The sequence below is a fragment of the Orbilia oligospora genome (genome assembly GCF_000225545.1).
Source record: "Orbilia oligospora ATCC 24927 unplaced genomic scaffold scaffold00075, whole genome shotgun sequence".
NCBI lineage: Eukaryota > Fungi > Ascomycota > Orbiliomycetes > Orbiliales > Orbiliaceae > Orbilia > Orbilia oligospora.
The window spans coordinates 423,057-447,533 of record NW_011645632.1 but is presented as its reverse complement, the minus strand read 5'-3'; the positions used below and the strand labels follow the sequence as shown (position 1 = coordinate 447,533).

The following is a 24,477-nucleotide window of genomic DNA, read 5'->3' as shown; positions in this document are numbered from 1 at the left end:
TTACAGAAAAGAATTTAGGAAAGGTTACAAATCCGTGGTCGGCAGGGGGTTCAGCCGTGGATATGGGATCTCGAAGTCATGATACACTTGACTCTTAATTAGTAGCCCCCCCTCTTAAATTGACAGCTGATCTGCAAAAAAAAAAAAGATATCTATGAAGCAATGATATATCGATAAGCTTAAAGACGGCACGTGCGGTGGCGACTTGGCCCAGCTAATCGGAATCCGTTATTTCGTATTTTATCGCTCTGAATTCTGGGGAAAGCTGGCTTTTTGGAAAACCTAGCTAGTTCCGTCTAGAATACAGCGCACGGCTCTGATATACAGAACCAGACTATAATTTTGGTAATGAGGCTAATCAGGAACGGAGGCAAAAGTGATCTCGAAAACTACCAAAATACTTCCTGAAGCAGATGTCTTGGACCCACATCAATTTGCAAGTGCTCAAGCCTATTTCTTTGTTTAGCCACCAGACCAACAGCTAAAGCAATTAAACCAACAACGCAAGCACCCAGTTCCATTTAATACATGTTGGATATAAAAATCGAAAGATCTTGGTTAGAATATTCCCCTGGGAGTCCTGTAGACTTCGAATTTCGAGAGTTCCGACAAAGCGGCCGAATGAGTCATACCTTCGACCTACCCCGGGCCGGAAAATTGGCCGATTAATTTACGCTCGGTGTGACTTTAGACGAAGGCTTCGGCAGCCATTGAAACGACCTCCTGTAACAATGCTAGTCGGGCAGCCCCAAGACAGGTCTGCAACACACCGTTGAGGCTAAATTTGAAGGGCTCTGCGCCCTGTGGACCAATTGGTGGACCAAATCGAGGAATTTCAGCTCTTGGAACGGAACCAATACCGATACACCGGCCTTAGCTACCTCTAACTTGACACATATCCGTATACAAGTTGGTAGGCTAGCTAGCAAATCCGTAAGCCGGCGGGTGCGGATTCCAACCTGACAAAGCTATCGCCAATGCTTCTAAGCTGGATCTGGTGACCATGAGCTTGGGGGTTCGCGTACGTAAAACTGCTATCCTTGCAAGCGCAGAATAACTTGCAGCTGCGCCGGACCTCATTGGGGGTTCCTCCACGGAGTTGATTGCCTTGAGCGGCGACGTCGGAGTATCTGGACATTCGACTGCCTGAAACCTAACTCTGGAATATCAGGAAATCCGGAGTACGCAGGAGCGCAAAAGGAAAAAGTGATCGAGATGGCCACATTGGCGGTCCGAGATATAAATATCGTCTGAACCTTCCCGCCCGAGTAACTGTTGTATATATATTTTTTCCCACTTTGCTGAGTATAAACCACTGAAAGGATTTCCAGTCCTACATAACCTTTGTCCAACAGTCCTCAACGGCGTGGCAATTGGGTTGATTCAACATCACACAGATACGGCGACGGGTAGCTGCAGAGAGCGGTCATCGAAGTGTGTTCTTTTATAGAAATCTAGAAATATACTCATTCCAATTGACACTCGAGCTCCTTTCGATTAATTTTTTTCAATCCAAACACCGTTGAGAGAGATTTTTTTTTTTTTTTGGAACGGGACCAACTCGGAGCATCGGTGTAACATCGGGGCAAATCTCCAACCGGAGAAAGAAAAAACTGTATCACAGAAATCTTAAAAAGCTAAATCGCAGGGAACGTCATACACTTCGGCGTAACAGTCGATAATATTCACACTTACCGTCGATAGGGCACAGACCAGACCCTGACCGCTTCCTTCCAAATGCCGGCCTTGGCTCGAATTTCGCGCTATGGGGTGGCTGGCCTTCGCGGTCGAAGCTGCATGCGCATGTGGAGGGGTAACGCAGCTGCTGACTGCGGGCGTTTGTCGAGCTTAATCTTCCACCGGCAACAGTCAGCGCTACCCCACCAAAACAACGACCATTTCATCCACCAACCTGCGACAATAGCACCGAATCCCTTCCAAGGACTCAATCGTCGCTCGCACCCTTCATCGTCTGCAGCAATGGTCGCCCAAAAGATTGATGGAACGGCTATCGCCAAGTCGATTCGCGAACGCCTGCATGACCAAATCAAAAAGAAGCAAGAGACCTCGCCGAGGTTTAAACCTGCGTTGACTATCATCCAAGGTAAGTTCCGTTGTGCCGGATACTCCAATTTCTTGACGACGAAACTAACAATTGGTGAAGTTGGTGATAGATCGGACTCGAGTAGGTTCTCCTCTACCTATAGATCCAAATTTTAAAGTTTTTAGGCCAGTGGTTGACAATTATGAAGGCGTCTATGTTCGCATGAAGCTAAAGGCTGCCGAAGAGGTTTGTCGTGCCAAATTTTCCTTGAGCCTAAATACACCAAACGGCTAACAACAACATCTTCAACAACAGGCCGAAATCAGCTGTGAAATAAAAAAGTTCGATGAGGATGTTACTCAGGCAGAGGTCAGTAAATTTTTTTAATTTTTTTTGCTGGAGACTCAAAGCAATTTGAAAATATATCTAATATGGGAAAATAGGTTCTGGAATACATCTATAGCCTGAACAACAATACCAAAATTCATGGCATCCTTGTTCAGCTTCCTCTTCCTAAGCATCTCTCTGAACATACTATCACATCGGCTGTCGATGCGGAAAAAGATGTCGATGGTTTTGGTACCATCAACATCGGAGAGCTTGCTAAGCGTGGCGGCGAGCCTTTGTTCGTTCCATGCACTCCCAAAGGTGTTATGACTCTGCTTGAAGAATCCGGCGTCGATCTGAAAGGAAAAAATGCCGTTGTTTTGGGCAGAAGTGATATCGTTGGAAGCCCCGTTTCGTATCTCTTGAAGAATGCAGATGCCACAGTTACTGTCTGCCACTCTAGGACAGAAAACCTCCCTGAAATCATCAAGGGGGCAGATGTCTTGGTCGCAGCTATCGGAAAAGCTCAATTTGTCAAAGGAGAGTGGTTGAAGCCCGGCGCCGTTGTCATTGATGTTGGTACAAATTACATCCCAGACAGTACTAAGAAGTCTGGCCAGAGGATGGTCGGCGATGTCGACTATGATTTAGCTTTTGAGGTTGCCTCTTACATTACACCAGTCCCTGGTGGTGTCGGACCAATGACTGTCTGCATGCTTATGCAGAATGTCGTCAACTCTGCTATGCGCTTCTACGATCGTACTGCTGCCCGCTCAGTTACACCAATCCCTCTCAAACTCCTCACACCGGTCCCTAGCGATATCGCTATCTCTAGAGCCCAGCACCCCAGGAGCATCAAGGCTATTGCAAACGAGCTTGGGATCACTGATACTGAGTGCGAGTTGTATGGTGCCTATAAGGCTAAGATCAAGCTCGAATTGCTTGATCGATTGTCCCACCGCAAGAACGGAAAGTACGTCTTGGTTGCCGGTATTACACCTACCCCTCTCGGTGAGGGTAAGTCGACAACCACTGTCGGTCTTGTCCAGGCTCTTGCCGGTCATTTGGACAAGATTGCCTTCGCCAATGTTAGACAGCCAAGTCAAGGACCTACCTTTGGTATCAAGGGTGGTGCAGCTGGAGGTGGTTACAGTCAGGTCATTCCCATGGACGAGTTCAACCTCCACTTGACCGGCGATATCCACGCTATCACTGCTGCGAATAACTTGTTGGCTGCCGCCATTGAAACAAGAATGTTCCACGAAAACACTCAGAAGGATAAGGCGCTCTACAGCCGTCTTGTCCCGAGAAAGAAGGGAAAGAGGGAATTTGCCCCTGTTATGTTCCACCGCTTGAAGAAGCTCGGAATTAATAAGACAAATCCCGATGAGTTGACTGAGGAGGAGATCACGAAGTTCGTTAGGCTTGATATTGATCCCGATACCATCACATGGCGTCGTGTGCTTGATATCAACGATCGTCATTTGCGCCAAATCACTGTTGGACAGGCTCCAACTGAGCGTGGACAGACTAGAGTTACAGGATTCGATATCTCTGTTGCCAGCGAATGTATGGCTATCCTTGCGCTTTCCAACAGCCTTAGTGATATGAGAGAGCGACTTGGAAACATGGTTATTGGTACCAGCAGGTCCGGCGACCCAGTTACCTGCGATGATATCGGCGCCGGTGGTGCCCTTACCGCCTTGATGAAGGATGCTATCAAGCCTAACCTTATGCAAACTTTGGAGGGAACTCCAGTTTTTGTCCATGCTGGTCCCTTCGCCAACATCAGTATCGGAGCAAGCTCTATCTTGGCTGACAAGATTGCGCTCAAGCTCGCCGGTACTGAGTCGGATGAAGACTACGAGACTAAGGCTGGTTATGTCGTTACCGAAGCTGGTTTCGACTTTACCATGGGTGGTGAGCGATTCTTCAACATCAAGTGCCGATCGTCTGGCCTCGTTCCAGATGTCGTCGTCATTGTTGCTACAGTCCGTGCCTTGAAGGTCCATGGAGGTGGCCCTGAGATCACTCCAGGAGCTCCCATCCCAGAGGCTTACACGACTGAGAATATCGACCTACTCAAGGCTGGCTGTATCAACCTTGGCAAGCATATTGCGAACGCTAAGCGTTATGGAGTTCCAGTTGTTGTTGCTATCAACAAATTCAGGTAAGGCCTCTCAATTGATGTTATGTTATAGAGATCTTTAGCTAATTTTTTTTTTAAAAAACAGCACCGACACTGAAGCTGAACATCAAGTCATTCGCGATGAGGCCATCAAGGCAGGTGCCGAAGATGCTATCCCGGCCAACCACTGGGCTGAGGGTGGTCTCGGCGCCATCGATCTTGCCCAGGGAGTCATCAAGGCTTCCACACAACCCAAGGACTTCAAGCTTCTTTACACTACCGAGGGTACCATCGAAGAGAGGATGGCCATCATTGCTAAGGAAATGTATGGCGCTGACGGCATCGAATTGAGCGAGCTATCGAAAACCAAGATTGATACCTACTCTCGCCAGGGGTATAACAATCTTCCTATTTGCATTGCTAAGGTAAGAATCCTACAGTCCTATGCTATGTTGTCAGGCACGTATACTGATAAATGTGAACAGACTCAATACTCTCTTTCACACGACCCCAGCTTGAAGGGCGCCCCAACCGGCTTCACCGTTCCAATCCGTGACGTTCGTCTCTCTGCTGGCGCCGGTTATCTGTATGCTCTTGCTGCGGATATCCAGACTATTCCTGGATTGCCAACCGCCGCTAACTACATCAACGTAAGTTTTCTTCCTTAAAATTGACATCAATAAATTATCAATTCTGACTGGGTTTCTCTAGATTGATGTTGACCCCGAGACCGGCGATGTCGACGGACTCTTCTAAACGGGCTTTGTAAAAGCCTCAACAAATCGTATCAATATAGAATACGAATCCTAATTTCAACAATATTCCACATTTGGATTTGTGGACACCTCTCTAGAATTGCACTTTTGAGCGCCGACTTGGATCTCAACGATACCCTGTAAAGTTTTTTTATTTACTTGTACTTGTAGAACTACAAAAGAATATTACGTCCATTTAGACATTTTGAGGGAGGGGGCGTATGGGATCTGACGATTATGTCACACCCCCTGCGCTGCATTCTTATTAGTAATACGGTGGTAGGTGTTTGGATGCAATAGTGGTACGGCGAGCTGCACGGGAATGCAATGAGTTCAAGATAGGTAATTAATAAGCAAGGTGTCTTACATTGGTTCCTTACACCAATACACCCTACGTTTTGATTGTTTGATGGTGGGTAAGACGGGACAGACTTGCATCGCTAAGCCGAGCAAGATATGCAAGCGAAAGCTTATATGCATCGAGACGTGCATGTGAGGATTCGATTCGTCTAGACTTGATCGACTGACACAAAATCCGCCATTGGCATCATGATAGGCACTTAAATACCTACTACTCAGAATAGTGATTTCTTCTGATAATCCCAGGACAAATCCTCACAGTTTCACGTTTCCCAAGCCCAATTCCCCCAAATACCAATTCTAGAATAATAATTGTGACATAACCCCGATCAAAGGTACCCAGGTACCTCTATATATCGAGACTCACAAAATACCACAAACCCCCCAAAATGACAACAAGAACCAAAGGCCAATACGGTCTAATCTACCGCCTCCTCTTCTTCTACCTCGAACCCTTCTCCTCCCTCGGCGGCTCCTACCTAACCCACTTCACCCCTCAAAAATACTTCTCAATAGTAATCCCAGGAAACACCGATCCAATCCTGACAAACACCCAACTCCTCTCCACGAACCTCGCATCCTCCTACGTCCACTTCACAATAATCGAAGCCATCCTCTTACGTACCACGAATGATATAAAAGTATGGAGAGCGGCTGTATTTGCCATGTTGGTTAATGATTTGATACATCTTTATGGACTTTATGTGGCGAGGGAGAAGGAAGGGTTGGGGTTTATGTGGGACTTTGGGAGGAAGGAGGATTGGGAGACTTTTGGGCCGAGTTATTTACCGTTGGTTTTGAGGTTGTGCTTTTTGGCGGGGTGGGATGGGTGGAAGGGGGAAGAAGGGGGGGTTGTGGTTGGGAAGAAGGGGGTTTAGTGGAGATGTGTGTGTATGTATGGGCAGTCCCGTATATACTGTACGCCCAGTTGCTACTCCAGGGTTCTACTATCTATAACACGGGGTTATACGATCTGTCGATGGGTGTGATAGTAGTGTCTAGCGATTCAAACTGTACGCCACCTTAGCAGCCGCCAATCTACAAGGCGCCGGCCTCGCAACTGTATACATGTAAGAACTACCTGAGTAGTCAACCACTTAAGTACCATATCGAAAATACTATTTTGAAAGATATGACAAGACATGAGAGTTAAAACGCTAGAAAGCTGTATCCAGTTCCGATCTGCTAAGCTATAAAATCTACTGATTGCAAGCCAATATATAACTTCAAACTCAGATCGATTCATCAATGGCTTCCACCAGCGCAGGGAGCATCCTCACTCAATAATACTGACCCGTCAGAATCCTGTTCCGACGCTACTTACTCGTTTTCCAGCTGAAATAGCGGTATTTGGGCCATAAGCGCCGTCATGGCTGTGTATGTAGCTGAAACATCGATACCGAAGAGTATAACAAGTCTATACTGGTCTCGTTCCCAGACGTCACAAAGGCAGCACGCATATATGCACAAATCTCGTATCGTGCCGTCAACCGGGCTAGGGGTTTTGGTTTACGGGATAGACGGGAGATAGTGGCTATGTAGACGGTTCGGTTCGCAAGCTACCGATATGGATAATTCAGTGTTTAGACGCGACGTCTACCGTATCTATTTACTTAGATAAAATCGACGAACCGAGTTTACCGGCAGCATCTCTAACACGAGTGGAAACCGGGAGTGTAGTATCAATAGTTCGATTTAGGAAGGTGGTTAAGCACAGGGAGAAGCTTCTATACATGTACAATGTATATATGTGTGTACGAGGGGTAAAAAGTAGTGGTGGCATATGCATAGATTTGTTCCTTGCGGAGTCGGGTGGTTTTACTACATGTCAGTTCGCCTATCTGCACGATGCCGCTGGAAGGTACAGGGCTTAGGGGAGCGGAAACCGGGAAAGCTCTGGAGCTTTGGTATGGTCGAGTCATGTGTGTGGAGTTAATTTAGCTTTAGATTGTCATGAATCGAAGACCGTCTCTTTTGTGACGTCTTAGTGCAAGACTAAATTGCATTGGATATTATATTGAAGTATGCTATTTATGTGAACTAGTGTCTTGCATGAGTTAGTCTAGTCGGCCTCAAGTTCGTGGTTGAACCTTAGTCAATATCACAGATGATGTTGGTATTATTATTATAATGTTACTGTCAGAGACATGCCAGTTCCTAAGCTCAGTATGTACTTATGTTTATACTAAGAATGAAGCATAAGATCAATTAACGGCATCTCCGAGTGCGATGCCATTTCGAATGTCATTCATCAGATCTGAGACATTTGAGAGACATTTAACACGCCCGGTAGACGGTACCGGTCCAGCCACCCTGCAAGTCATACGTATTTTACTGGCAATCGAGATATCAATTGTTACAATTAAGTTGTAAATACGACTATTATGAATCAAAAAACAATATTCTCGAAAGATCATGAGATGATGGCTTATCTTCCCAGTTTTCAATTTATTTATCTCCGACAATGGGTCCCGTGGTTGTATGTTCTCGGCCGCATTACCAGAATAGATATTATTTCGAGAACAGAAAGGATCGAAGTTTAATGATATTAACTATTAATTAATTTATTCAATGGCTTGGAGATGTGTCGACAGGATCAATCATAGGAATCTTCGAGGCGGGACAACCCCGTCTATGCATCTGAGACAATAAAAGGGTTCTGTTATGGGAATGTTTCAATCTGAATTAGAAGCGACTTCTCAATACTATTGTAGGGCATTCAGGAAAGGGAAAAGGAAAAAGAAAAGAAACTTGTATACGGTGTATATTATCTATTATATAGCTTCAAGCGATTATATGAATATGATATTGAGTATCACAAAGTGAAGTTGCAACGTTATACAAGTTTGAAAAAATGCACTGTGGGGCCTTGCCGCGGGGTCATTCAGTACAACAACGGAAAATAAGTCATGATATCATATGATTGGTGCATCCTGGGCGTAGTGGGCAATTTCATTCTGGGAAATAGTCTAAGCCTAGTCAACTCTCGGAAGGGAAGCTGGAAATGCCAGCTATCAACGTACGGACTGTTGCAGAAAACGTAACATAACGCACGTTTGCATTTGCCATGTGGTTGGGGCGTATCATGGAAACCCAAAGAGGCTCCCCCATGCCTAAAGTGCTCCATCAAGCATCATGATCCCTGCACTCACCAAGACCACTAGTTCGAGGATCGGGGACAGGCAATGTCCGTTCGTTTGATTAGCGAGGCTGAACAACATCAAGCAGACAAGGTATCGGAATCTCAAACCAGGGTTCAAATCTGGAGACAGATCGTTTCGACATGTACGACTCCGATTCTCCATCTCTTGACATCGTTGTGTCAGTGAAGCCTACGGCCTTTCCTCACAATTTTCTTCTTCACGGCAGAATCGGGTGACACAATTCGTCCGGTATTGTCGCTCGGGGTGGAGTTTCCAAGAACACCTCGCGGACTTGCTCCAACTGCAATTCGAAATCTGAGGCGGTGTGCAGGCCGAGTTCTCCGACCGTTAGCCTTTTTGGGCTGGCCGGTCGGTTGGGAACCACCAAATCCATCCGAATTCGAAGGAAACAATTCGAAAGGACCACCAGCCAACCTTTTTTCTGCTCCAAAGTGCTAGCAGGTTTTCCCATAGACACTTCACCGGTGCAACCGCATACTGGTATGATACGTTTTTGCAGCTGCTGTGCATTTTGGCGTGGCATCCGTTGGATAGTCTCCAGGACCGAGAGGATGTTGAGCAATACTAGGCATACCATGGCCCTTCCGATGTCGCCGTTCTGGCCTGGCGGACTGATCATGCGGAGCTACATCTTACAGCTCTAGTTTGCTAAGAAGCCTAAATATGGGACTTCGAAGAAGAAACAAGACATCGGCGAGGACTTGTTTAAACCTCAAAAGTCGAGGATGTTTCCCTTTCGGCCTAATCTCGAATGCGCGCCACCTACCAAGCGAGACTTTGGGCTGAGATTATGATGATCAATATCACCAGAGGACACACCATTCGCCTCAAACTGGCCAGAAATAACTGCTAAAACTCTCCGAATAATTATGGGGTCTTTGCATGTATGAGACAAGCTCCATCGCTTCGTTAGAACCATGGCCATCCCGAGCCCAAGAAAGAGGCCCACACACCCATTGCGACAGACCGGAGGGCGCTCCTCATGATCAGATGCTTACATAGTACGTATGTATGTTTCTCTCACCTTCGTCTAGACGATTTGGTGCGGTGTGCATGTCTAGAGGGTTCGTTACCAGGAATCTTGCAGCTATTCTATTACGTTTTTTACTTGAAGTTTGTGTTTGAGCAGTCTCTGCCACCCCATTGTGGGGTCCCGAGCACTCGTATCGAACTCAGGGAAACACCACTTTCTCGGAGCCCTCACAACCTCATATTGTCTATCCTATCACTTCAAAGATCTTTTCTTTTTTTATATTTCTCAATTCAACCTAGCAGCCAAAGAGAGAACCTAAAACCTTATAGTTTGTTTTTTATACACGAGAACTCATGGACCCCGAGAAGATGTGGTTCGTCCAATATGCGTGCACCTGTCCCTTTGAGCTCATGAAATGCAAGGTATATCCCAATACCCGATGTGATCTCAATTGGAGATATTACCTAGGCTGCCCGCCGCATGATATCCCCAATTAATATACACCCAGCCCTCACAAATGCCAATTTTCTGGATGTTCCTTCCCCATATCGCGTTCTAGAACTGTCATGGTATAAACATAAGCTTCGAAATATCATAGCATTGATACACTTTCGCTGCAGTAACAACGGGTAAACGACTCGATCGATCTATCTCTTTCATTTTTATTTTATTTTTTTCCTTTACTTTTTGTTCACTTGAGTCAATCAAATTCTCCGAAGTCACACTACACGATTTGTAGGGCTGTAACGTCATAGGAGCTGTCGACGCTCCAGTTTGCGACCAAACAAAAAAAAAAGCCATGAGTTTAACTGGTGGGCCAAAAATCGTTATAGGATACTACGAAATCCCGCTGGCGGAGAAACTATCATGGCCCCCGCCGAATACCATCAATCCACCTCGAAGAGGTCATTACCTCCTCCCCATCCTCGGTATCCTCCTTACATTATCGACAGCGGCAACAATTCTCAGAATATACACCAGATTATTTGTTGTTCGAACATTTGGACACGATGATATTCTGATATTACCGGCGTATTTGGCGGCGTTATCTATTGTTATCTCTGAAGTCAAAAGTTTGGAGGCGGGGTGGGGATTACATGTTTGGGACTTCTTATTAGAAAAGACTAGGCTGCTGGTGATCAGTGGATATTCGGTACAGGTGTCGGTGGGAGTATGCTGTTGGCTTACGAAGATGTCGATTCTGCTGTCATACCTTCGATTCGCGCAAGGGAAGTTACGACTATGGGTTAAAATATCACTCGTATTTGTGACTTGCTGGAGTATTGCATTATTGATTCCAATAATTTTATCCTGCTACCCACCGCATCTTTATTGGGATTACTATATTCGAACACCGGATATGAAGTGTTTTTCGCCGTTCCAGATCCGGATACTGCAATATACATCCTGCTCGTTGAATATTTTGTCGGATGTAATTATATTGATTCTACCGATTCCGACAGTTTGGAAACTCAAGATGCCACCCCGTCAGAAGTGGACTTGTGCGTTGATTTTTATGCTCTGGACTATTGCGACTATTGCTGCTATTTTGAGGTTGGAGAAGACGGTGTCGTCTTTTGAAGTTTTCGATGCGAGTTGTAAGTGCCATTTCATTTCCATCCCTAAGCATTTTATACCTTGTTGGAATTGGTCGTCTGATACGTTTTAATTTAGGGTACGGTTACGATCTATGGGTCTATGTGGCTCTAGAAGGCAATCTCGCAGTCGTCTGCGCTTGTGCGCCAGGAATCAAGCCGCTGATAGTTTTGATTTGGCCCAAATTCGACAAATTACACCCAAGCTACGACGGGGTTCCACCGCCAGTAGCTCCAATACGGAAACCTCGCGGAGTCGTGGAACTGATCAGAACGGCGGCGGGTGTTCGTGCCAGTAAGATGTTCTCGAACGAAACATGGGGTGGTTCGACGAAGCAGGGTACCGTTACTAGTACCATGCGAGACGAAGAACAAGGTTTAGGACCCGGTGGGAAACCCGTGGAATTGAAAATTCAAGTTCCTGCGGTTACGCAGCAGGTGAATTCGAGTCAAACGGAACTGAGAGCACCAGAAGCGGCTGCTTCTCCGCCAATGATCAGTACGACGCTGAGAAGTCCGGGTGCGCGGTCATCTAGAACATCCGGACAGTTTTCAGTGGATCTGCCGTTTCAACAGTTTTCGCCGATGGAATCTGGAGAAAATCTGCCGATACAAAACTTTACACCGGTAACGGGACCCGGTGAGATGTCACCAGCTGATACTTTTGGTCAGCCTACACTTGCTATTACTCAGGTTTCGAGGAACTCCGATGTTACCATCCAGGTTCCTCCTGAGGCTCGGCGCCAGCATTGATCTTGCAATATGTTTCATGGTTATGCCTGCCACTTTTGATATTCGGGTTTGATTTTAGTTTTTTTATGGGAAGGGAAACTTTCTCTTAGTAAACTTTGTAATATCTTTTTATTTTGCTCTTTTGGCGTTTTTTTCTATTCTTCTAGTGGCTTCAGCAAGGATACCATTCTCTTTTATGTATCTGCTTTTAGCATATTACGACCACATGCACAAAGCTGTGGCCTGGACTTCTGGGTTTCCTATTTCGCATCCATACCCGAGCGAAAGTGTATGAAGGATCTCTCTTCCTTGTTTTTATTTATTCTTCTTTGTTTTTCTTTTCAAATCGCAGTTTATGATATGAATTACGAATTGGAGGTTGGGTGGAATTGAATTTTGAAAAGGCATTATTATATATGGAGTATTCGAGGCTAGTCTTGTCTGACTCGGGCCTAGGAATTAATACATTTATTCTACGATTTATCCGTAAGCTAAAACAAAAACTACGAAATTTATCGGAAATAAGAATTTACATACAAGGACAAAGTGATGTCCATCAATCAATTAAAGCTAGCAATTTAGTAGTAGCAGATCAGAACCTCATCAAGAAATACTGACACAGGGGGTCTTAAGAGTGGGGGCTACTCTAATACCCGCCTCCAAGCCCACCAGGCACTTTAACTTCCACAGTAACTAACTCCTCACCGATTCCCCTCTGCTTCGCTTCCTCTAGAATCGCTGCTGTAGCCGTGGCCCCAATTCTTGTGACTCCCAATGACATAACATATAACAAGTCGTCTAATGTTCTTACACCCCCTGCCGCCTTGATCTGTACCTCAGGTGCCGAATGTTCCCTCATGATCTTTAGATGCGGCGGCGTAGCACCTTTATAGTTATAAGACCCATCGCTCTGCTTAACAAAACCATATCCAGTCGACGTCTTCACAAAAGCGACCTGAAGGTCCGAACATATCTTACACAGTTTGACAATATGTTCATCCTGAAGATAATCATTTTCAAAGATTACCTTCAAAATCGCTCCGTGCTTTGTAACAGCCTCATTGATCTGTCGGATCTCAGAAGTAACATACTCCCAATCCCCGCTTAAGACTTTTCCGATGTTAACGACCATATCGATTTCTTGCCCGCCGGCTTCGGCTGCAGCGTTGGCTTCGAAGACTTTGACTTCTGTGGTGCTGTTACCGTGCGGGAAGGCGATGACAGGGCAGATTAGGACAGATGAGCCGGATAGTTCCTTTTTGGCGAGAGGGATGTGGTAGGGTTTGATACAGGCTGTAGCGACATTGTAGGATTTAGCGAGTTGGATGCCGGCGAGGACATCGGCGTCGGTGAAGGTGGGGTGGAGGAGGGAGTGGTCGATGGTTTTGGCGAGAGTGGTGAGGGAGACTTGGATTGTTTTAGACATTTTGTTTCTTAGAAAACTTGAAAGACGGCCGGGTAAATTGAAAATATGTGGAGCCGTGGTTTGGCTAATTGTTTATACAAGGATTGGTTTGAAGATGTTAGAACGGGGTCTGGATCTAGCTTGAGATCTTGAGGTTTGTGTGACGGTTGGTGGGTAGTGCGTTGATTTTGTTGGATTCCCCGCAACCGAATTTAGATATTGATTTTGGTAGTGAATTTTAAGCTTTGAAGACCTACTGGAGATTTGGTTATCCAAATTATGAAGCTTTTGATCCAGTTGAGAAATTCAAAGACCGTTTAAGTATTCCTTAGGATCTTTACAACCGCCAGCGGGAAACAATTTAGGATTCTAAGCTTACGTATTTCCACTGTTGTAATTTTGAGAACGCTACGTATAACAATCGATGCAATCCGCAATTGAATTCCTAGATCCGAGACTTTATTGAGTTCATGAGTAAAGTATCATGGCCGCGCGCTCGACCGATTCGTGTTTTGTTACACATTTTGTCGCTCGCATGGTTTGCAATTGGATGGTGTAACCTCAAGCCACCCGGGCCCAGATATCCCGAAGTCTTCCCGCTATTTTAGTTGGAAAATTGTCTTACGATGGGTTCACTTTTGTTAAGTAGCGGAAAGTGGCCGCTGTTTATAAGTACCAGTTAAGTTAGGAGTCAACTGGACTCCGACATGCCGTGTGAGAAACCGGAGATCAATTGATAATGTTAAGCGTGCGATTGATTCCTTTTCAGCGGAAAAGGACCGAGTAGGATATCACAACTTACCGATCTTTACTCTCCAATCTTCGGTACGGTTCGACTATTGCTCTTAACGGGATGATAGTAAGTCAATAGATGTATTTACCAGTAAAGAAACTAATATTTTGAGTTGATAATATTTATTTCTCAGGTCTACGAATATCCACCGGCCCCGTGGCCTAATGGCAAGGCGTCAGTTTTCGGTATTCAATTTCGGTTGAATGTCATCCACTGAAGATTGCGAGTTCGATCCTCGTCGAGGTCAGTTTGTTTCATTTTTTGCCTTTTTCGGTAGGCGAGATGTTTTTTTTTGGTAATATTCTTTTGGCGAGGGAGACTTAGCTTTGTCGATAGTTAGGAATATGTTTGTAGGGATCGGCAAATGATTAAAAGCTGTGTTGGGTTTTTGAGATATAAAGTATTCTATAAAGACTAAGCTAAGATTTGATAGAAGTCTTGGAGCTGAGGATCTTAGCTTTGATATAGCTCTTTTGTTCTTTTGATATTGATGGATCGTACAGCTGTGGAGCGCTATCAAAACATTACTGCCATGGGTATGTTATCTGTACCTCGGGATTCATGACAGGACTGGCGGAGAGTTTGAAATCCGAGCCCTAAATCTCTGACTTATGAACATCTATTTCCTACCTGATAATCCTTGATCGATCTTGGTCTACATGCATATTCTTGGGTCATCCTAGATTCTATAGCTAAAGCACCAATATGAAATCTATATCTATAACTTGATTGACTAATTGAAGGTAAGAGTCGACATGATATTGCCTAGTAACTACTTACCTACCGGGGCAGCCAGCACAGCCTATATACTTAAGTAACAAGTACCTAAGTAGCTAGGTAGTAGGCCTAGGGACAGGTCTTTGTGGGACATACTATGTTTTTGAATAAGATCTGCTCTGTGCAATTCACCCGCCACAGTTTAAATAAATTCGGAATGAGATGCGCCGTCATGTTCCTCGCAGTTGACAATCATCCGTCGATGATATTGACCCTTGGCGAGCCAGACTATGGAACTAGGTTTCGGCACATTTAGATGCATAGAACTTGTACCTGGTGAAGGATATTTACATGCAGCCTAGCGAAATTTCCAGGAATTAGCCTGTTTTGCAAAAAGTGACAACCGATAAAGCAACCTAGCGGAGTTTCTAGGTGGAGAGAGAGAAGAAGGATGTAAGAGAGGTCGATTTTCGCACATCCTGGGGTCTTCGGATAGTGTAAATATCCAATCGAGCAGGTATGAAATCGCATCATTGGCTAAAACAGAAAACAAAACGTCATGATATTAGGCAAAAACGGGAGTGTACCACGGAAACATCACACCAAGGAGCCATGGCTCTCGCCCACAAGAAGCTGCTAAAAGTTTGGTAGTGGCTTTTTCTCGGAAATGTCAGTGGAGAGGTTGAACACAAGCTTACGGGGCAAGCAATCGAAGGCGGCGCCTCCTCGGCTACTTCCTTTTAAGCTATTTTGCGGGGCGAGTTGATCCGAAAAAGCCCCCCATATCTTTGCCCTACCTACCTTGTTTCTGTTCTCTGCCTGGGGTAATTGCGGAATACAACAAGGGTGTCAACCTCGAGGGTGTTGCAGTTTGGGGTGGTTAGGTACATCACGGAGTAACTTCATTTCCACGAATCCGCACATCTTTTGTTATTGCGAACCCATACCCCGGGTTTATTCACCTTTGTACCTCGCAGTCCTTCGAAGGGGATATAGAGGAAAAACTCCTCCCTGTTTGCATACACATACGTATGTATGTACAATATGACCGACGCAGGTCCAATTCTCTGGTCCCTTGTCCGCTCAGGCCTATGAACCACGCCAACTGCGCCAGCTACTAGTCGCACTGATATTATCTAGGAAATGATCGGCATCGACGCCGGTATTTTTGCTAGCTATGGAGGACATTCATAGAGCTTTGAGATTCATGAATACCGGCTGAATGGCTAAAAGAACCATTGTAATCTTTTCCCCGCTGTCTTTCACCGACTGGGGAGCTACCTTGGATCCATGGATCATGATTGATATCGTTTTCCTGGAGAAGGGTTTTTTTCTCTGTCTTACGTTGTATACTGAGATCTTGGAGAAGGACAGGGTACAATGGGTGGGAAGTATAAAGAGAAGGGGGTCCTGCCAGCTCTTACCATGGAATAGCTATCGATATCGGCCGATCTTCAGCGCAGCTTGCTATAGCAGAGAGCATCGATTCCCTGTTCTATAATGCGTGTCTCTACTCTTACTGGTAGTCTGCTTCTAGCAGCTACCCCTCTTGTCTTTGCTGCTTCTCCGTCTGATCCGGTCAAAAATGCAATCTACAAGGATCCAAAGGCGAGTGTTGAGGATAGAGTCGCTGACTTGGTGTCGAGGATGACGTTGGATGAGAAGATTGGTCAATTGATGCAAGGTAAGCTAGTGTTTCGCTGACTTTATGATTTAGAGTGGGTAGAGCAAGGCGCTGATAGCTGGGTTTTAGGTGATATGTCCAATTGGTTGAACATTAACACCGGCGCATACAATCGAACCGGCCTTGAGGTAAACTTTGAATACAAACAAGGATCCTTCTATGTCGGATTCCCTATTCTCTGGAGCTGGATGCTTGATAACGTCAAGCGTGGACAGCAATACTTGGTTGAGGAGACTCGACTGGGTATTCCGGCCTTCGTTCAAACCGAAGGTCTCCACGGATTCCTACTCCCCAATGCTACGATCTTCAACTCCCCAATCGGCTTTGGATGTTCTTTCAATCCCGAACTTGTCCAAAAGGCCGCTGATGTTATCGCAAAGGAAGCTGCGGCTTTTGGTGTAAACCAATTGTTCGCTCCGGTCTCGGATCTTGCCCGTGAGCTCCGATTCGGTAGAGTCGAGGAATGTAACTCCGAAGACTCTTTCCTTGCTGCCGAGATCTCTACTGCTCTCATTAAGGGTTTCCAGAACCGTGGGGTTGCTGCTATGCTTAAGCACTTCGTCGGTGCTAGTGGTCCCGAGGGCGGTATTAATACCGCCCCAGTTCACGGTGGTGAGCGAGAGCTCCGAACTACTTGGCTCCACGCCTTCAAGAAGCCAATTGTTGAAGGTGGTGCTATGGCTATCATGTCTGGATACACTGCTTATGACGGCGTACCGACTGTTGCGGATCACCATGTTCTCACTGACATTTTGAGAAACGAGTGGGGCTACAAGTACTATGTCATGAGCGACGCCGGTGCCACCGATCGTCTTGCGGACGCTTTCAAAATCTGTCCACCGAAGAACACACAAGCCGGCCGCGAGTGTATCACTAAGAAGATTCTCGAGGCTGGTAACGATGTTGAGATGGGTGGTGGTTCCTTCAACTTCCGGTCGATTACCAACTTAACTAAGAATGGACAGCTTGATATCGCAGTTGTTGATACTGCAGTTGCGAGACAATTGAGGGCTAAGTTCGCTATCGGATTGTTTGAGAATCCATATGCATCTGTTCCTACCTCGCAGGTTAACAGGACTGTTCACACTGAAAGGAACCTTGCCGTTGCCAGGGAGTTGGATCGTGAATCTATTGTTCTTCTCGAGAATCATGATAAGGCTCTCCCAATCTCTAAGTCTGCCAAGGTTGCTGTTATTGGTCCTATGGCCCATGGATTCATGAACGTAAGTTTTCGACTCGCCACTACTATTTCAACAGAGTTATGACTGATAAATAGATATAGTACGGAGACTACGTCCCATTCCAGTCCTCTCAGCGCGGTGTCACCCCATATGACGGTATCAAAGCAGCCATCGGTGCCAACAACGTCGTCTATGCTAAGGGCTGCGAACGTTGGTCCAACGATGACTCCGGTTTCCCAGAGGCTATCGCCGCCGCCGAATCCGCTGATATTGCCGTCGTCGTCGTCGGTACCTGGTCTCGTGACCAAAACGAACTTTGGCAAGGTCTCAACGCCACCACTGGTGAACACGTCGACGTCCACTCTCTCAATCTAGTCGGTGCTCAAAGGAAACTCGTCCGTGCCATCGCTGATACTGGAAAACCCACCGTTGTTGTATTCTCCTCTGGTAAACCAATTACCGAGGATTGGATCGCAAACTCCACATCTGCTCTTGTTCAACAATTCTATCCATCTGAACAAGGTGGTCATGCTCTTGCCGATGTTTTGTTCGGTGACTACAATCCCTCCGGAAAGCTTTCCGTTTCCTTCCCACATGACGTTGGTACCACTCCTTCTTACTACGACTACCTCAACTCCGGCCGAAGCTGGCCAGATCCAGGTAAAGAATACGAAAACGGTACTCTCGTCTTCGGCCACAACTACGTTTTGAACAACCCAGTTCCATGGTACCACTTCGGATTCGGCCGTTCCTACACCACCTTCAAATTCAGCAATATCAAGCTAAACAAGAAGACCGTCGGATACGCTGAAGCTCAAAAGGACGGAACCATCACTGCCATTGTTGATGTTACAAACACCGGTGATCGCGAAGGACAGGAAGTCATTCAGATCTATATCCGTGATTTGGTCAGCAGTGTTGTGCAGCCGAATCAGTTGTTGAAGGGGTTCAAGAAGGTTAATCTTAAGCCCGGTGAGACTAAGAACGTTAGGGTTAAGATTGATGTATCGGATTTGGGGGTTTGGGGACTTGGGATGAAGTATGAAGTTGAAAGAGGAGAGTTTGAGGTTGCGGTTGGAAGTAGTGCTGTTGATATTCATGGTACTGCTATCTTTGAGGTTGTTTAGGTTAGTGTATGTGTGGTTGTTTTGGAAGCTGATATTAAGCGTTAATGTATACATGTAATATACCACTTTGCGGTTGGAGTATTTTGTAATATAAAAATTAGCTATGTATATGCTGAAACGGATTGTGCTTTTCCTCATAAATCACTTGACATTAACACTGCTAGAGAGAGCGCTGCCTAGGGCTGCCTAGATATCTACTTAGTTTTGTAGATCTACTATGGGTTGGAAAACTACATTCCATACAGACGAGCTCTAAATTTGCCAATATCAGCATATGGAGTCGCACCTACGGCATTTAGGATTATTCATAGCTAGCAGGTTTGATTGATCAATTGCAATTGGATGGACTCGGGGTAATAACTGTATTTCTGGTCTAAAATGAATGGGAAGGGATTAATTTAGGGCCATCTATATTTAAAGATATAGAGGTCTCCTCGCAAAGTATTTCATAAGTACTACGTAATCTGGTCTCGAGATATTACCAATAAAATCCAGCTATGATTTTAGAAGCCATGAAATTTCGATAATCCGACGCCCTAAATGTTGCATTTTGATATAAAAAGGTGTTTCATAGCTAGTTCTCAAAACGGCAATGAGAGTGCTGGGATTGCCACTCAACGCGTGAGAATCGCGTTCTTCGCAAGCTTGCCATCCAACACAACTTTTGCACACCTTTTTGGAACTTGTTTACCTCCCAAGTTACTGATCCATTCGACTCCGTACTTCTACCACGATACTACTACCACCACCAGCCTAACATCCCCTCATGCTCTGACGCTGTATTGCCAGAGCTACATCCTTCAATACCGAACATTGTTTTACCAATCATACCTATTTGAACTCTCATCTGTCTTGCCTCCAGACCAATACGTACCTAATTGAAACCCTACCACAATGTCGTCGCCGACTCCTTCCCTCTCCTCGAGGGAATATAGATCTCCCTCACCACCACAAAGTCCCAAACTCGACTTTTCGCTAACACCGAAATCAAAGCTTAAAGCTCTCCTAGCTCAATTCTCGGATTCGGATGATGAACCGACTTCTAAACGTGTTACGACCAGGAGGGGTATATCGGATGACGACGATGAAGATGACGAGGAAGATGTACCAGTCGCTCGATCCCGTGCGAGAGTTACTAAGATCATTGGATCTGATGATGATGATGAAGATGTTGAGATGGAGGATGCGGATGCGAATATTTCGAGTAATAAGATAAATGCGGCCGATAGATTGCGACAGAAGCTATCCAAGGGAGCACTGGGGAAAGAAACGACACCTGAACCTGACCAAGACGACGAAGATGGCGAAACGACACCGAAGCCAGCTCGAAGACGGATACTGAAAAAGAAGCAGTCGCCGATACAATCTCCTGTTACATCTCCGATCCGCGTATCCGATTCGGAATCTTTAGACCTCAATGCCATCGATTTTACGATAAAGCCGAAGAAGCAGAAGAAGGCTGAAAAGGGGAAAGGAAAAGCTTCCGAGAAGAAGAAGAAGAGCAAGAAGTCGAAGAAGCTGGTGGTCGCGGGCAGTGATAGTGGATCTGAACCCAACCCACATGGCTCGGACTCTGATGACGCTTCTTTGGGCAGCTTGGATGAAGACGAGAATGCATTTATCGCAGAGTCGAGGCTTCAGCAACTGGTAAACCAGAAACGAAAGGCCAATAAGAAGAAGGAGGACGAAGAAGAAGCTAAGCGGCAAGCTAGGCTTGAAGCATCGGATCAACTTCAAGATGCGGATTTAATGTTCAGCGATGAATCCGGCGGGGAAGCAGGGAAAAAGCAGAGGAAGAAGCCAGCGGCTAGGAAAGCTTCAAAGAAGGCATTATTCGAGATGCGAGCGGAGACGCAGAGGATGGCCAGGAACCAGGACTTTAACCTCGAGCCGATTAAGAAGGTCGTACACAGCGTCGACAGCTTGTGGGCAAAGTTTGGTCTCATAAACCCGAATGCAAAACCTGAGCCCGTAAAAGCAGAGATACCGCTGCCAGAGCCGTCGAGTTCAGTGCCTATTACTTCCCAAATGGAACAATCTAGCCCGCCTACCACTCTCGGCACATCGCCTACGGCCAAGGTCAATAAAGAAGAAGAAGCACAGCGCGAACCTCTAATTGGTGATGATGATGTCGTTATCCAGGATGACGACGATGACCTCCCCACTTTGGAGCAATTGATGGCAGAGCCCCAACAGCCGAAAAAGGAGGAACCAGTCAAGAAAGGGAAGGAAAAGGCGGTCGACAAAGATATCGAAATGCTTGACCTCCCTAAAGGCAAGAAACTTGGCTTTGCCAGCCTGCCGAAGAACAAAACCGGTAACAAACGAAAACCATTTGTTGAGTTTGTGGTACCGGCTACAAGCAGCCAGGACCCTGACGATTCTGATGAACTAGAGATCTTACCGCCACAGCCTAAAAAACCAGTAGCAAAGAGCGACCCTCTGAAGGACCTGAAGAGACTTGCTAACCAGGGTGCTGACCGCGCGAAACTGAGGGGGCGGTATGCGAAAGGTCCTGTACGGGATGATAATTGGCAGGATGATCTTATCAAGAAGGCGAAACAGCAAATCAAGGCGGATGAAGCCGCGAAGAGGGAAACGTTTCGCAAACAGGGTCTATCTGTGCCGACTCAAGAGGAGATTATCAAGGAGGCATCATACAAAGAGGATCTGGTCGAGAAGGCACGCAATGAGGCACTGGAACAGAAGGATAGGGAGAGGAGAGAGGAAGCACAGAGGCGAGGTATCAAGTTGGCTGATTTGTCGGATAGTGATGATGAGGACTATGAGGGTAGTGGAAGCGAAGACGATGAGGAGGAGGAAGGTGGCGTGGCATTTTCAGGTAGCGAAAGTGAAGGAGAGGAGGAAGAGGAGGAAGAGGAGGTAGCTGACGAAGAGATGGGAGAGGCTGAGCAGGAGGACGAGTCAGCCAGCCCGCCTTCTGCTCAGCGTTCATCAAGCCCCATTCGTCTCTCCAGTATGCGCGACATGGCAGAGTCAGACGACGAGGATGCTCTTGAGAGTGCGGTCTCTCAATCACGGCTACGACGGCGGGGCAGGGCAGTGGTGAACGACGAAGATGAGGAAGACGAAGATGAGGAAGGTGACAGGACAATCACCCAGATCCCGTCTTTGCTGGAGACACCTAAAAAGGCAGTATCCTTTGGGACTACAGAGCTACCTATGGGGCTTACCCAGATGTTTAACTCTTCTACCCCCTCCCAGGTAGTCTCCCCGATGAAAGATCAGTCCAAGATGTTTGGCGGGTTGGGGAACCAGCCTCCAGTTATGGGATTGACACAGATGTTCGACTCTCAAGGAGACTCGCAACCTGCAAACCCTTTCGCGAACCTCCAGTCGGAAGCCCCGGTATTAGGACTCACGCAGATGTTCAATTCGCAGGCGGGTTCTCAAACATCCCCTCAAAAGGATAACCCATTCATTGCACTAGGAAACAAAGCCCCTGTGATGGGACTGACCCAGATGTTTGAATCCTCTATGGATGAGGGAGACGCTGGTAATCGAATGGACATTCTCCGGGGGAACATCCCCGAGGACCTTAACATCTCCCAAGTGCCCCTCGATATGAACATACGAAGCAGTCCGAAATTCGATAGCACGCAAAATAATTCATTGCTAGATCTCGAATACTCACAAAGCCAGATCGAATATGAACCGGAATCGCTACTTGGTGATGGTTTGGCCCTTTCAACACAGATGTCGTTTGCCCCAGAACCGGATATGGGCTTCCAGTATAATCCGAAGGATGCGCCTCCACGATTTAGGGAATCGAGTCAGGCGACGATTGTGTCTGATTATCATAGAGGAATTGTACAGAGTGGTCTTACTGAGGCTACTGTGCTACTCTCCCCGGAACCTTCGATGCCGAGGAAGAAGAAGGGCAGGCTAGTGAGGAAGAATAGAGTGGATGGGAGCGAGAAGGGGGAGAGCGATGCTGAAGGGGTCAAGTCGGGCTCTGAAGAGCAGGCTGATGCTTTTAGCGTTCTTGGGAAAAAGCCTAAGAATGTGGTTGAGACGTATGATAAAAAGGCTAGTGGCGCAAAGAATATGTTCCAAGAGGCTGCCGAGGAGTCTGAAGATGAATACGCCGGATTGGGCGGCGGCAGCGACGATGAAGAAACCGATGAAGAGGCTCTGGCGGAGATGGAGGATATGATCGATAATGAGACAAAAGATGAAGATGATGGTGCTCATGCCGAATTGGATTTAAAGAGGGCTGTTGCAGAAGACGAAAAGATGATCCAGAAGGTCATGAAAGATGTCAAAAACAAGAAGCTAGGCAAGAGGGGCGGCTATGATCTCGATGATGATTCAGAAGATGAAGCGCGAGATCGTATGCTCAGGCGTCAGAAAAAGAATGAAGCGGAGAGAAGGAGGATATTGATGATGGATGACAACATTGCGAAACTTGGTGAGCACCTGCGCCTCTTCACATTTACTACGGCTGTTTTACTAACATGATATTTGAAGACCACAACCCTAAGCGTCAGGCTTTCTTGAAAACCATTGAACAGACTAAGGGCGAAAGAAACTTCTTGGACGACGAAGATGAGGATGACGAATATGATTTTGCCGTCCATGAGGATTCACAAACCCCGAACGAGGAGCAAGAGTCCATTATTCAAGTTCCTGATAGCCAATCAGGCGGCGAATCTGCACCATTATCGAATCAACCCGTCATTGAGGTCCCAGACAGCCAACAAATGGTCGCCGAAACCCCACAAGGTCATAAGATCGGAAACCCGCGTCGCACGGGACCTTCTAAAAAGCGTAAACAGCATGCGCAACTTCTTGTCCAACGTACCGTCTCATCCCTCCTAGATGATGGTACAGACAGATACCACGTGGAGGGCGGATCGGACTCCGATTCAGATCTCGAGATAGAATCCTATGAAGAAATCTCCAAGCGTCGTAAAGTCAACTTTATCGATCGTGTCGCAGTAAAGCGAGGTGCTACTACCACTAGCGAAACTGCGAAGCTTGCGTTCCACCAGGGGAATACGGATCCTACTGGACAATTCAGGCTTCCGCTGTTGAGAAGGACGACTACGAATGATATTAGTGAAACAACTACCGTTGCGCCTAAAGCTGCTTTTGTGGAGACTACGACCAAGATGGGGAGGGGTAAAGCTAGCGGGGCAAGTATCAATTTCCAGGCCAGGGAAGCTACGAGGCAGAAGAATTTGGAGAAGGCGACGAATTCGAGTGGAAGGAGGCGGGAGGAGAAGAAAGTTATGGGAGCGAGAAGGGCGGATGCTGCGAATATATTTAATGCTGGCGGGTTTTCTTAACCCTTTCTATTATTTTTCTTCTTTTTTATTTTTTGATATCAAAGCGGCTTTTTGCGATCAATTCACTCTGGCGTTTTGGAGGGTTATTACCGACTATTATGCTCTGGCTGTTCTTTTTTTTTAAAAAAAAGATATTTGGTTATTGAGGAACTATTGCTTGATGGATGGAAGGATAAAATG

General features: G+C 46.3%; 6 protein-coding genes across 6 annotated transcripts; 5 read left to right on the top strand and 1 right to left on the bottom strand.

Moving 5' to 3' along the window:
* Positions 1-1,980: 1,980 nt before the first annotated feature.
* On the top strand, positions 1,981-5,255 carry AOL_s00075g114 (uncharacterized protein; the record flags this gene model as incomplete). Its single annotated transcript, XM_011122425.1, has 7 exons — positions 1,981-2,104; positions 2,175-2,290; positions 2,360-2,413; positions 2,488-4,541; positions 4,606-4,924; positions 4,985-5,149; positions 5,211-5,255. The coding sequence occupies 7 exons, from the start codon at positions 1,981-1,983 to the stop codon at positions 5,253-5,255; spliced, it is 2,877 nt and encodes a 958-aa protein (XP_011120727.1).
* Positions 5,256-6,003: 748 nt separating this feature from the next.
* On the top strand, positions 6,004-6,492 carry AOL_s00075g113 (uncharacterized protein; the record flags this gene model as incomplete). Its single annotated transcript, XM_011122424.1, has 1 exon — positions 6,004-6,492. One exon carries the CDS (start codon positions 6,004-6,006, stop codon positions 6,490-6,492), a length of 489 nt encoding a protein of 162 aa, XP_011120726.1.
* A 4,058-nt stretch (positions 6,493-10,550) lies between these two features.
* Positions 10,551-12,099, top strand: AOL_s00075g112 (uncharacterized protein; the record flags this gene model as incomplete). The annotated part of the gene is made up of 2 exons (XM_011122423.1): positions 10,551-11,349; positions 11,426-12,099. The coding sequence occupies 2 exons, from the start codon at positions 10,551-10,553 to the stop codon at positions 12,097-12,099; spliced, it is 1,473 nt and encodes a 490-aa protein (XP_011120725.1).
* A 625-nt stretch (positions 12,100-12,724) lies between these two features.
* Positions 12,725-13,504, bottom strand: AOL_s00075g111 (uncharacterized protein; the record flags this gene model as incomplete). The annotated part of the gene is made up of 1 exon (XM_011122422.1): positions 12,725-13,504. The coding sequence occupies one exon, from the start codon at positions 13,502-13,504 to the stop codon at positions 12,725-12,727; it is 780 nt and encodes a 259-aa protein (XP_011120724.1).
* A 2,989-nt stretch (positions 13,505-16,493) lies between these two features.
* AOL_s00075g110 (uncharacterized protein) lies at positions 16,494-18,985 on the top strand (the record flags this gene model as incomplete). Its single annotated transcript, XM_011122421.1, has 3 exons — positions 16,494-16,677; positions 16,747-17,900; positions 17,960-18,985. The coding sequence occupies 3 exons, from the start codon at positions 16,494-16,496 to the stop codon at positions 18,983-18,985; spliced, it is 2,364 nt and encodes a 787-aa protein (XP_011120723.1).
* Positions 18,986-19,879: 894 nt separating this feature from the next.
* On the top strand, positions 19,880-24,297 carry AOL_s00075g109 (uncharacterized protein; the record flags this gene model as incomplete). The annotated part of the gene is made up of 2 exons (XM_011122420.1): positions 19,880-23,417; positions 23,477-24,297. 2 exons carry the CDS (start codon positions 19,880-19,882, stop codon positions 24,295-24,297), a joined length of 4,359 nt encoding a protein of 1,452 aa, XP_011120722.1.
* Positions 24,298-24,477: the final 180 nt, after the last annotated feature.